Source organism: Schistocerca cancellata, chromosome 2, assembly GCF_023864275.1.
Source record: "Schistocerca cancellata isolate TAMUIC-IGC-003103 chromosome 2, iqSchCanc2.1, whole genome shotgun sequence".
Lineage (NCBI taxonomy): Eukaryota > Metazoa > Arthropoda > Insecta > Orthoptera > Acrididae > Schistocerca > Schistocerca cancellata.
The window spans coordinates 162,229,710-162,243,025 of record NC_064627.1 but is presented as its reverse complement, the minus strand read 5'-3'; the positions used below and the strand labels follow the sequence as shown (position 1 = coordinate 162,243,025).

Genomic DNA, 13,316 nt, shown 5'->3' with positions numbered 1-13,316 from the left:
TCTGCCAGATATATCTACTCCTAGACAATGTGTCTTATAGCGTATTTTAATACGACAGTATGCCATCTTAGGCAATTTATAACATCGGTAAGTAAGCATCACAAATATGGATTCTTATGCGGTTATATCACTTGTTATGTATTTCACTGTTATTGTCTAACTTTGAAGCCGAAATCATGATTGTATAAGTGTAAATATAACACTGTAAGTAAACAACAGTCTAATGGTGGTACTGACTTTAAAGAAATATTAGTGAATAAGGAACACAGCAAACAGAAGATTTACCTAACTTGTATTTCGTTAAGGCAACGAGGACCCATTACAAAGAATGCAGCAAGCTTTCAGCTATCACAACAGTAACAATGATGGGGTAGTAGCAGGATTAGGCGACTTCTTCATACCGTTCCAAAACGAACTGTCTCCAAACGTGTGTGGGGCTGAGGTACTGCCGCCGGCGATCCTATATCGAGGCGCTCGTGGTACGGAGCCACTGGAGGTGTGGCTTAGCGGGTGTGCACCATCGGTCCCGACCGATCTGATGCAACTGCTATCGGTATCGAACGAAACAATGTAATTCCGTTACCATCGTAACGTCACCAATGGATGATGTAGGTACGTGATACCATAACATTTACTGTCAAAAAGTAGAGATTAAGCTTGTCTGTATATTGAAAATTCTACATCTACGTATATACTCCGCTAGCCAGCAAGCGGTGTGTGGCGGAGTGCACAATTCGCGCCAAAGTCATATTTCCTTCCTTCTGCTCCACTCGCGGATCGCGCGAGGGGAAAAACGACTGAACGCCTCAGTACGAGCTCTAATTTCCCTTATCTTTAAATGGTGATCATTGAGCGATATTAAAGTTGGTGGTAATAATATATGCTCTACATCCTCGGGGAAGATCGGATTTTGGAATTTAGTGAGCAGCCCCTTCCGCTTAGCGCGCCGTCTATTTGCAAGTGTGTCCCACTTCAAACTTTCTATGAGATTTGTAACGCTCTCGTGAAGGCTAAATGTACGAGTAACGAATCTTGCCGCTCTTCTTTGATTCTTCTCAATCTCTTTAATCAGACCCAACTGGTAAGGGTCCCATACCAACGAACAGTACTCTAAGACTGGACGAACTAAGGTATTTTAAGCTATTTCCTTTGTTGAAGGACTGCATCGCTTCAGGATTCTACCAATAAACCGCAATCTAGAGTTCGCCTTGCCCGTTGCTTGCGTAATCTGATCATTCCATTTGAGATCATTTCGAACAGTCACACCCAGATACGTATGTTACAGCTTCCAATGACTGGGCGCTTATTATGCACTTGTACATTAATGGGGATTTTCGCCTTGTTATACGCAGAGATAACTGCCATTCATTACACCACGCATTTATTTTCTGCAAATCCTCATTGATTTATTCACAACTTTCGTGTGATACTACTTTCCTGTAGACTACAGCATCATCGGCAAACAGTCTAATGCCGCTGTCAATACGATCAACCAGATCGTTTATGTAAGTCGTAAAAAGCAGCGGACCTATTAGACTGCCCTGGGGCACACATGAAGTTACGCTTCATTCTGTTTAAGTTTCCCCAACCAGGACGACATACTGCTTCCTATCTGTTAGAAAACTATCTATCCAACCGCATATGTCATCGGATAGACCGTAAGCGCGCACTTTTTGTAGCAAGTGACAGTGCGGAACTGAGTCGAACGCCTTTCGAAAGTCGAGAAATATTGCATCAACCTGGTAGCCGGTATCTAGAGCCTGTTGTATATCATGCACAGAGAGGACCAGCTGTGTCTCGCATGACCGCTGTTTCCTAAAACCGTGCTGGTTTCTACAGATGAACTTCTCAGAGTCCAGAAAGGTCATTATGTCTGAACACAAAATATATTCCATGATTCTGCAACAAATCGATGTCAGTGAAATTGGCCGCTAATTATGTGCATTCGATTTTCTACCGTTTTTATAGATTGCTATGACCTAGGTGTTCTTCCAGTCCCGTGGAACTTTCCGCCGTTCCAATGATCTCTGACAGATGATGGATAAGAATAGTGCTATATTTGTAGTATAGTCAACATAAAATCTTACGGCGATACCGTCTGTTCCAGATGCCCTCCTGGCACCACTACTGCAATTTCATTTATGAATAAAAACTATGTGTAGAAGATGACGTCCTTACAGACTAGGCACTGCTCAAGTTTTGGCGGAAAAACTGATCGGTATCTTCTAGAGAAGTGGTTCCCAGCGTTTCTGATACGTTTACCTCTTAATGTTATCAGATTTTAGTTAGAAACCCAGTGCCCTACTCTCCCCCAATCTTTATCAACATTAGTGCCTTAGTAAACATTAGAATGTAAAGGACTGTTACATTTAATATAATGAAATATAAATTGAATTTAGATTTTGTAGGTATTGTACAGTAAATCTGAAGAAACTGCAAAAAAGGTGGGTATTTAAGGAGATGGGACCTGGATAAATTGACTAAACCGGAGGTTGTACAGAGTTTCAGGGAGAGCATAAGGGAACAATTACAAGAATGGGGGAAAGAAATACAGTAGAAGAAGAATGGGTATCTCTGAGGGATGAAGTAGTGAAGGCAGCAGAGGATCAAGTAGGTAAAAAGACAAGGGCTAGCAGAAATCCTTGGGTAAAAGAAAAAATATTGAATTTAATTGATGAAAGGAGAAAATATAAAAATGCAGTAAATGAAGCAGGCAAAAAGGCCTACAAACGTCTCAAAAATGAGATCGACAGGAACTGCAAAATGGCTAAGCAGGGATGGCTAGAGGACAAATGTAAGGATGTAGAGGCTTATCTCACTAGGGGTAAGATAGATACTGCCTACAGGAAAATTACCTTTGGAGAAAAGAGAACCACTTGTATGAATATCAAGAGGTCAGATGGAAACCCAGTTCCAAGCAAAGAAGGAAAAGTAGAAAGGTGCAAGGAGTATTTAGAGGGTCTATACAAGTGCGATGTACTTGAGGACAATATTATGGAAATGGAAGAGGATGTAGATGAAGATGAAATGGGAGATATGATACTGCGTGAAGAGTTTGACAGAGCACTGAAAGACCTGAGTCGAAACAAAGCTGCGGGAGTAGACAACATTCCATTAGAACTACTGACAGCCTTCGGAGAGCCAGTCCTGACAAAACTCTACCATCTGGTGAGCAAGATGTATGAGACAGGCGAAATACCCTCAAACTCCAAGAAGAATATAATAATTCCAATCCCAAAGAAAGCAGGTGTTGACAGATGTGAAAATTACCGAACTATCAGTTTAATAAGTCACGGCTGCAAAATACTAACGCGAATTCTTTACAGACGAATGGAAAAACTGGTAGAAGCCGACCTCGGGGAAGATCAGTTTGGATTCCGTAGAAATATCGGAACACGTGAGGCAATACTGACCCTACGACTTATCTTAGAAGCTAGATTAAAGAAAGGCAAACCTACTTTTCTAGCATTTGTAGACTTAGAGAAAGCTTTTGACAATGTTAACTGGAATACTCTCTTTCAAATTCTGAAGGTGGCAGGGGTAAAATACAGGGAGCGAAAAGCTATTTACAATTTGTACAGAAACCAGATGGCAGTTACAAGAGAGTCGAGGGACATGAAAGGGAGGCAGTGATTGGGAAGGGAGTGAGATAGGCATGTAGCCTCTCCCCGATGTTATACAATCTCTATATTGAGCAAGCAGTGCAGGAAACAAAAGAAAAATTCAGAGTAGGTATTAAAATCCATGAAGACGAAATAAAAACTTTGAGGTTCGCCGATGACATTGTAATTCTGTCAGAGACAGCAAAGGACTTGGAAGAGCAGTTGATCGGAATGGATAGTGTCTTGAAAGGAGGATATAAGATGAACATCAACAAAAGCAAAACAAGGATATTGGAATGTAGTCGAATTAAGTCGGGAATTAGATTAGGAAATGAGACACTTAAAGTAGTAAAGGAGTTTTGCTGTTTGGGGAGCAAAATAACTGATGATGGTCGAAGTAGAGAGGATATAAAATGTAGACTGGCAATGGCAAGGAAAGCATTTCTGAAGAAGAGAAACTTGTTAACATCGAGTATAGGTTTAAGTGTCAGGAAGTCGTTTCTGAAAGTATTTGTATGGAGTGTAGCCATGTATGGAAGTGAAACGTGGACGATAAATAGTTTGCACAAGAAGAGAATAGAAGCTTTCGAAATTTGGTGCTACAGAGGAATGCTGAAGATTAGATGGGTAGATCACATAACTAATGAGGAAGTATTGAATAGGATTGGGGAGAAGAGATGTTTGTGGCACAACTTGACTAGAAGAAGGGATCGGTTGGTAGGACATGTTATGAGGCATCAAGGGATCACCAGTTTAGTATTGGAGGGCAGTGTTGAGGGTAAAAATCGTAGAGGGAGACCAAGAGATGAATACACTAAGCAGATTCAGAAGGATGTAGGTTGCAGTAGGTACTGGGAGATGATGAAGCTTGCACAGGATAGAGTAGCGTGGAGAGCTGTTTCAAACCAGTCTCGGGACTGAAGACCACAACAACAACAACAGGTATTTTATTAACTCATGTTCCAACAAAAGAGACAATTGGTACTGCTTATTTTTAACAATCTTTTTCTACGGAATGATGGAGCAATACTCACTGCATGGCGAGTGCTACACCTAGAACTACTCCGCGGAAAAGAAAGCTAACTACCCACATTAATACTGAGATGTAGTGCTGCAGAAGAAAGCGGAGAATCAGTTGACTGATATGATAAGCCATGAGGAGATTCTCCGCAGTATCGGTGAAGAAAGGAACGGAGGGAAAACAGTGACAAGGAGAAGGGAGAGGAGGATGCGACATGCGTTAAGAAATCGGGGGATAACTTCCGTGGTACTAGAGGGCCTGTAGAGGGTAGAAACTATAGAGGAAGGTAGATATCGGAATACATCCAACAGATATACGTGGACACAGGGTGCAAGTGCTGCTCTGAGATGAAGAGGCTAGCACGGCAGAGGGATTCGCGGCGGGTCGCATTCAAACAATCACAAGATTGATTACAAAAAAGAGTGTTTGTTTATTATTTTCTTTTTCTTTCAGTATTCAACCCTGACGTTGGTTTGCAGCAGAGCGCTATTCCTCTCTTCTGTCTGCCTTCCTCCTCATTTCCACGTATGTGTTACATCCAACATCATTCATGATCCGTTACATGTATGAAATCCTTGGTCGCCCCCGCCACGATTCCTTCCCTCAGTAGCTCCTTCAGCTATTGTTCGAATTATGTTGTTGTGTCGTAGGATGTGCCCTACAAGTTTGTCTCTTGTTGTTTGGATGTGCTTCCACAGAGAACTGGTTTCCTGTACTCTTCTAAGCACCTCTTCATTTGTTACTTTGTCTCTCCAGCCGATCTTCATCATCCTTCTATAGCACCACATCTCCAGGGCCTCTAGCCGTCTTCTCTCTTCTCTTCCAATTGTCCAAGTTTCACATCCGTACAGGGCCACACTCCAAACGAAACCTTTCATGATACGTTTCCTTATTTTTAGACTGATGTTGCTGGTGAGTAAGTTCCTTCTCCGATTAAATGCAATGTTGGCATTTTGTATTCTGGTCGCAATTTGTTTCCGGCTTCTACCATCTCTTGTGATTTTGCTTCCCAGGTAAGTAAATTCCTCTGTCACTTCCAGCCCCTCTCTTCCAATTATCATTCTCAGAGGTTCATATTCTGCTCTTGTACTGCATACCATCACTTTAGTCTTTTTCTTGTTTATCCTCATTCCATACTGATTGCATGGAATTTTTTCCATTGTTCGGAGGACTCCCTCTAGATCTTCTTTTGTCTCCGTGACTATAGCAATATCATCTGCAAAACGTAGCATCTCTGTCTTCTGCTCATTAATTCTTATCCCAACCTCAGTAGTTTCTCGAACTTGGTCTGTGACTTCCTGGATGTAAGCATTGAATATAAGAGGAGAGAGAGCAGCACATCCTTGCCTTACCCCTTTATAGTTTACAGGGGATCGTTATTCTTACGCGCCACAAGGGAAGAGGAAAGAAGGAAAGATAATATACTGGTTTGCAAAACTTAAGGACGAAACTTACTTTCGCAAGTTTTCGCGGTCAAGTAACACAGCTTGATAACACTGGACCATACATAGAATGTGCAATGATACGAACAGAAATGACATTTTTATTAGAAGGAAATAATTATAGTGTGGTCATCGTGATTTATGATGGTTCCCTCGACACTACAAAAGAAGGGACATGGTCCAGAATAGGGGTGTATGGTCACAATTGACAGCAATGCATGCTCTGCAGCGTACTCTCACGCTGACCACAAGGCTGGCAATGAGCTCTTGTTGGTGGGGCATTCCGTTCCTCCAGAGGTGCGGCTGATAGCTGTTCGGTGGTCGTCGTTGCATGTAGACGTACCCCAATACGTCTCCCACACGCAATGCACGCGTGTTCAGTGGGACTTAAGTCGAGGGATAGGGCCGGCCAATCCGTTCGCCAAACATCCTCTCGTTCCACGAGGTTCTCCACATGTGCTGTTCGATTCAGTTCCAGGAGGAAAGTCAGTGTCCCAGGATATCACACGAAACATCATTCGAAGCAAGGAAAGTGTTGTGCATGTGGACTCTCAAATACATACCTTACGAGTTATGAGCACTTCTTTAAGTTCGATTCATTTCAAATGGCTCTAAACACTATGGTACTTAACATCTGAGGTCATCAGAACCTTTCGATTCTGTAAAAGAAAGTTTCTTCTACTGCAGGATTTTTGTTTTCCATGTTTTGAGGAATGGTATTATGGACAAAACAAAAAATATGTCCGACAAACATGTGCCCTAAAATGCATAGATTAGGATTTGTGAAAACACGTTCATCTTCACAACTGTGAAATACATCATTATCAACATCATCAACGCCAGTGGGAGGGTGTGGTGTACAAGAGCTCACGATGACCTTCTGTCTTCAAACATTTACTCCTCCAGGCCCACTTGCTCATTTGTGTCCCTTCTCCCCACATCTGATCTTACAATTTCTATCCAGCGTTTCCTTATTTTCCCTGTGATCTTCTTCCTACCAGGTTCGGGTTCAAATTCCTTTTAGCAGGTTCAAAATGGTTCAAATGGCTCTAGGCACTATGGGACTTAACATCTGAGGTCATCAGTCTCCTAAGCTTAGAACTAGTTAAACCTAACTAACCTAAGGACATCACACACATCCATGCCCAAGGCAGGATTCGAACCTGCGACAGTAGCAGCAGCGCGGTTCCCGGCTGAAGCGCCTAGAACCGCTCGGCCACAGTGGCCGGCTTTTTAGCAGGTCTTTCGCTGTTTATCATTATGTGCCCATATCACTGAACCCTGCGTTTCTTTTTTCATGTGAAATAGTCTTGTAAAATAAAAAAGTAAAATAAATAAAACATGACGCGAAGGAACTAAGCGAATTAGTCAAAAATTGGCATACACCCAGGTATCGATGGAAACTGCACAACTTTGGCTGCCGATGGAGGAATGTGTGGAGCTGCATCGCACTTTTACCGCTTAGCTAGTAGGGATGGTAGAAAGTGGACAAGTCGATGCCAGGACAAACAGTTATCGTGAATTTCATTCCCTGTTCTAAGTTGGACAGTAAGTATGGTTCGCAGACAGATGCGTGAACGATATACGCAGATATTCGCCTTTTAGAGAGAACGTGTAGTTGGTCTTAAAGAAACCGGTTGAAGTAATACGCGAATCGCTCGACATTTGAAAGGGAGATATGCCACTAATCGAAGCTGTTGTCAGGAATGGGTGAACCGTGGCCGAAAGCATCAAGAAGGAAGCGGCGACCTAGAGAGATGACAGATAGTGAGGACTGTGCAATCATTATCATCTATCCAACGGTTAAATGGTGCGTCAGTGGCCACATGTGCCGGCCGCTGTGGCCGAGCGGTTCCAGGTGCTTCAGTTTGGAATCGCGCTACCGCTACGGTCGCAGGTTCGAAACGTGCCTGGGGCATGGATGTGTGTGATGTCCTCAGGTTAGTGAGGTTTAAGTAGTTTTAAGTTCTAGGGGACCATAGTGCTCAGAGCCATTTGAATCATTTAGTGACCACATGACCATTAATAGAAAGAGAGCTGACCTCAAGGCGCCGCTTGCGCAGACTATCATTGACCTCTGCACGCCAACAAATCCGTTTCCAGTGGTGTCGGGCACATTCCACCTGGAATGTCACTGATTGGAGTAGAATTGCCTCTAATGATGCCCCACTTCGACATGATCCTCGATGTTAGGCGCACTAGGTGACCCCTCAGGAACACGGCTACCAAGGAGGGGAAGAAAGTGTGAATACAGGGTGGAGTCACTCGAGACATGGAACCGGTCCTTCTGGATGCCCTGAAGAGAACAGGACGCAGCCAGTTGCAATTGGTTGGTTGGTTGGTTGGTTTGGGGAAGGAGACCAGACAGCGTGGTCATCGGTCTCATCGGATTAGGGAAGGATGGGGAAGGAGGTCGGCCGTGCCCTTTCAGAGGAACCATCCCGGCATTTGCCTGGAGTGATTTAGGGAAATCACGGAAAACCTAAATCAGGATGGCCGGACGCGGGATTGAACCGTCGTCCTCATGAATGCGAGTCCAGTGTCTAACCACTGCGCCACCTCGCTCGGTAGTTGCAGTTGGTGGCTAACGTCTGTACCAGTGATGTGTGTCGCTTTGAACTGGAAGACATTCTCTCTGGTTTAAAGTGGTAAAGGCTGCCACTCGTGCTTGCGAGATGAAAGCAGAGCTGCTTTGCCGCATAGTCGACAAAAATGGTTCAAATGGCTCTGAGTACTATGGGACTCAACTGCTGAGGTCATAACGCCCCTAGAACTTAGAACTACTTAAACCTAAATAACCTAAGGACATCACACACGTCCATGCCCGAGGCAGGATTTGGACCTGCGACCGCATAGTCGACAAGATCGGTTGCGGACCTGTAGTTCATACCCGAGTGGAAGGTCTGAATCAGAGATTCAGACGGTTCTGCCATGTTGTAGGTTGCAGATTCATCGTCTTGCTCCGTAGCGTGGTCAGGAATCCGTTACCCGCAGTAGTCTGTACACTGAATCTGTGTGGCGTGGACTGGGTGGTTGTTTAGGTTAAAGGGTGCCGCCGAAACACAAAAAGGGACCCAATTTCAAATGATGCAGGTCGAACACAGGAAGAACGTAGATCTAGAAACCATTGGTATAACAGTTGTGAACTGCCGTAGTTGTGTTGGGAAAATACCAGAGCTCCAATCGCTAATAGAGACTATCTCGGAGATGATAAGTCCCATTGCTGGGGCGCCGACTGTAACACCACGTTCAATCTCTCTTAAATCATGATAACCTGCCATTGTAGCAGCAGTAAACGATGTAACAACTGCGGCGGATACTTGTTATATTATAGAGGCGTTGTCGAACGCAGCGCCGTATTCTCCCTGTTAACATCTCTCTGTATTTGAATATGCATGCCTACACCAATTTCTTTGCCGCTTCAATGTATTTACCTCTTTCTCAAGTAAAATAACATGTGTTCTAGAACAAGATTTCAAAACACGTTGGGTAGATGCGACTCCCTTCCCCCGCCCCTCCCCCTTTCATCTCTTTTATTGTCCCACGAGGGCTCTAACTGTCATCCCGTGGCAGGAGCGAATGACAAACACAAACAACCCGTGCGCTCGAAGTTCAAAAGCTACGTCCAGAAGATCGTCGCTGCCTACTATCAAAATAATGGCCCAAATTTTCACGCTAAATCGATTGTAGGGTCCGATACCTCGCAAATGTGCTGGTTTCTAGAATGTGCTGGTTTCTCCTGAAAATATGTTTCACTGTGAGTAAACAAAGGTGGAGAAAGAAACTATGCGTAAGGAATTACTTCAATTTTAGCTAGAAGTTGGCTTCAAATGGCTCTGAGCACTATGGGACTTAACTTCTAAGGTCATCAGTCCCCTAGAACTTAGAACTACTTAAACCTAACTAACCTAAGGACATCACACACACCCATGCCCGAGGCAGGATTCGAACCTGCGACCGTAGCGGTCGCGCGGTTCCAGACTGTAGCGCCTTTAACCGCTTGGCCACCACGGCCGGCTAGAAGTTGGGGGTTGGGTTGTTTGGGGGAGGTGACCAGACAGCCAGGTCATCGGTCTCATCGGATGAGGGAAGGATGTGGGCCGTACCCTTTGAAAGGAACCATCCATTTGCCTGGAGCGATTTAGGGAAATCACGGAAAACCTAAATCAGGATAATCGGACGCGGGATTCAACCGTCGTCCTCCCGAATGCGAGTCCAGTGTGCTAACCACTGCGCCATCTCGCTCGGTAGTTAGAAGTAATTTAGAGGAAGTAGGAATTCTAAATGTGAGTCGCCTGATTGATTTTCGAAACGATCATCTTCCGAATACTTGTCTAACGTCTTGACCGCTCCAGCCCTTCCGTTTGCGGCGCGTGAGTGAGACAGCGGTCAGCAGGTAGCGGCTGTCATCGGCAAACGCCTGTCCGGCGCCGAAGTTCCGAAAGACGAGCTCCTTAATTGGATGGGCGTCGCCGGCAGGCCGCTGCGTCCGGTCGAGGGCAAGAAACAGCTCGTCCATTTTCGGGAGGGAGAGGCGAGCAGGGATAAGGGGGTGAGTGAGTTTCTTTTACGAGCTGCGGGAGGTGCTCTTGTTTAAGCAAACTTTTCCCAGGCACCGGTATGGACGGCCGAGATATTACGGAAACTGCTATTGGATCAAAGGCGTGCGGTCGCGGACCGCCCCTCCGAGACTCGGGTCTCCTGTCCCATACTCCATTAGCGGGAGAGCGCAGCCCTCTTCTGAGCCGTGCTAACCATTACAGCATCCCTCCCGCTGAAAAGTTCAACGTGCAAGACGCGCTCCGTCGTACTGCGCTCGCCGCCGAAGTACCCCGTTCTCCCTGGTGCGAAGTAACTTTGCACTGCGAATCTCTCTACCAAGATTACTCCTAGCACAGCTGATATAAACATGAAAGCCTTAATAAAATAGTACTCCCTTTTTTCCGTATCACAAAACCTTGAGATACTCGACGAAAACTTCCGTCAATTAAATTCTACAAGTCTTTCAAAAGCGCCGTTTAAAAGTCTTCCACGCATCCCAATATTCGTACAATGATACACTTTCGCAAGTACATTCACTGGTGATGCTGAGGGAATTAGATTAGGAAATGAGACACTTAAAGTAGTAAAGGAGTTTTGCTATTTGGGGAGCAAAATAACTGATGATGGTCGAAGTAGAGAGGATTTAAAATGTTGACTGGCAATGGCAAGAAAAGCGTCTCTGAAGAAGAGAAATTTGTTAACATCGAGTATAGATTTAAGTGTCAGGAAGTCGTTTCTGAAAGTATTTGTATGGAGTGTAGCCATGTATGGAAGTGAAACATGGACGATAAATAGTTTGGACAAGAAGAGAATAGAAGCTTTCGAAATGTGGTGCTACAGAAGAATGCTGAAGATTAGATGGGTAGATCACATAACTAATGAGGAGGTATTGAATAGAATTGGGGAGAAGAGGAGTTTGTGGCACAACTTGACAAGAAGAAGGGACCGGTTGGTAGGACATGTTCTGAGGCATCAAGGGATCACAAATTTAGCATTGGAGGGCAGCTTGGAGGGTAAAAATCGTAGAGGGAGGCCAAAAGATGAATACACTAAGCAGATTCAGAAGGATGTAGGTTGTAGTAAGTACTGGGAGATGAAGAAGCTTGCACAGGATAGAGTAGCATGGAGAGCTGCATCAAACCAGTTTCAGGACTGAAGACGACAACAACAACAACATTCAGTGGTCTATGTGGGTGCTGCAAAACATGTGTTGTGAGTAGGGTCAGCAATAAAGAAATAAAGAACTAAAACGCCATGGCGGGTGCTCAAGTTTTACTGCATGTACATCGACCAAGTAGAAAACGATGACGAAGTTATTTTCTTTCATTAATTTGTGGGTAGGGGGGAGGGGGGGGGGGGGGAAGACGGGTGTTAGTGAGAAAAAGTTTCGAAAAGGTAAAGTGTGTTGGAAGTTTTCAAGTGCTTTCGATTTCAAATCTGGACGCGTGTAGTCTGGGTAATTTGCGCGTGGTCTACGGCTAGTTTCTTCGATTAGTAATCAAAGCATCCTCTGTTCTGGGATCGAGCCCTTACCGCTTACCTTTCGAATAAAAGACTTCCGGCATAACAAGTCACTCTCATTCTGTTACGGCGTAAAGTGAAGCGCCGGCACCCCAGTCGAAAACGAGAGAGCAGAGAGGGCTGTCAAGATCACGTCAGCCAAACGCACACAGACCGACCCCTCTCCAGGACGACAACGCGATGGCAGTGGCCTCTATGGGAAGAGGACGTAAGCGCCGCGCCGAATGGTCGCGGCCCAGTTCTACAACAGCATCAGGATTAGGAACTTCAAGACCAGCGACTTAGGAATTGTATACACTAAAGAACATTGTTATTTTGTGTGTCGCCCTTTGCTTGCGACACATCTGTTTAACACAAACTTAGGTATTGTCATGTACTTTTCGTCATAAATCTCATTAATGTGATTTAGACAGGCAACCAACAGACTTGTAAAAGAGGGCGAAGGAGCGGACAGAGTTTCAGAGCACTCTCTTGCCATTGGGGTGCGAAACTGCCCCTAAAGACGGAAGAACCAGCAATGATCAACGGCATGAGGATGCAGAAAGCAATGGAAACCACTGCATTAAAGAACATAGTGGGTATCCACAGTACATAAGGCCTCTACCTGAAAAATGATCTCTCTATTGCCAGAAAATTCCAACTCACACCCCCATTCTGATACTCGGAAATGGACCATGAGAAATGACTGAATGACCATAGGAAGGATAACGTGGAATGTAAGAAGTTCGAACATGCTAGTGAAGGTAGGAAATCTGAAAAGGGAAATGCAAAGGCTCCATCCAGATGTAGTAGGGGTCAGTGAAGTGAAATGGAAAGAAGAGAAGGATTTCTGGTCAGATGAGTGAAGGGTAATATCAATATCAGCAGAAAATAGTACAAAGGGAGTAGGATTCTTTATAAACAGAAAGACAGGTGTTGTGTACATAGTTCCGCGTAGTCAGCGCGTACACAACTTTCCCACTAGAGCGAGCCCCGCTAAGCTCAACAGCGCAGGCGCAGCGCTCGTCCGTCTCCGCACTACGAGATGGCGCTGCCATAGAGACGGACCAAATTCTGCTTCCGCCGATCCGCGTATTAATATGTAACGCAGCCAATGAGATTGCTGCTAACGTAGAGCCTTTTCTCCTCGTGGATCACACTCGCGCAGTGATACATGAAGCATGAGGTATTATAACGAGTGTACAGATC

At 44.7% G+C, this 13,316-nt stretch overlaps 1 protein-coding gene across 1 annotated transcript in view; it reads right to left on the bottom strand.

Moving 5' to 3' along the window:
- The window catches only part of LOC126152088 (glypican-5-like), a 1,110,366-nt gene extending 1,099,782 nt beyond the window's left edge, over positions 1-10,584 (bottom strand). The window contains exon 1 of the mRNA XM_049915984.1: positions 10,405-10,584. Within this exon, the coding sequence (XP_049771941.1) occupies positions 10,405-10,584 (180 nt within the window). The remainder of the gene's footprint in view (positions 1-10,404) is intronic.
- Positions 10,585-13,316: the final 2,732 nt, after the last annotated feature.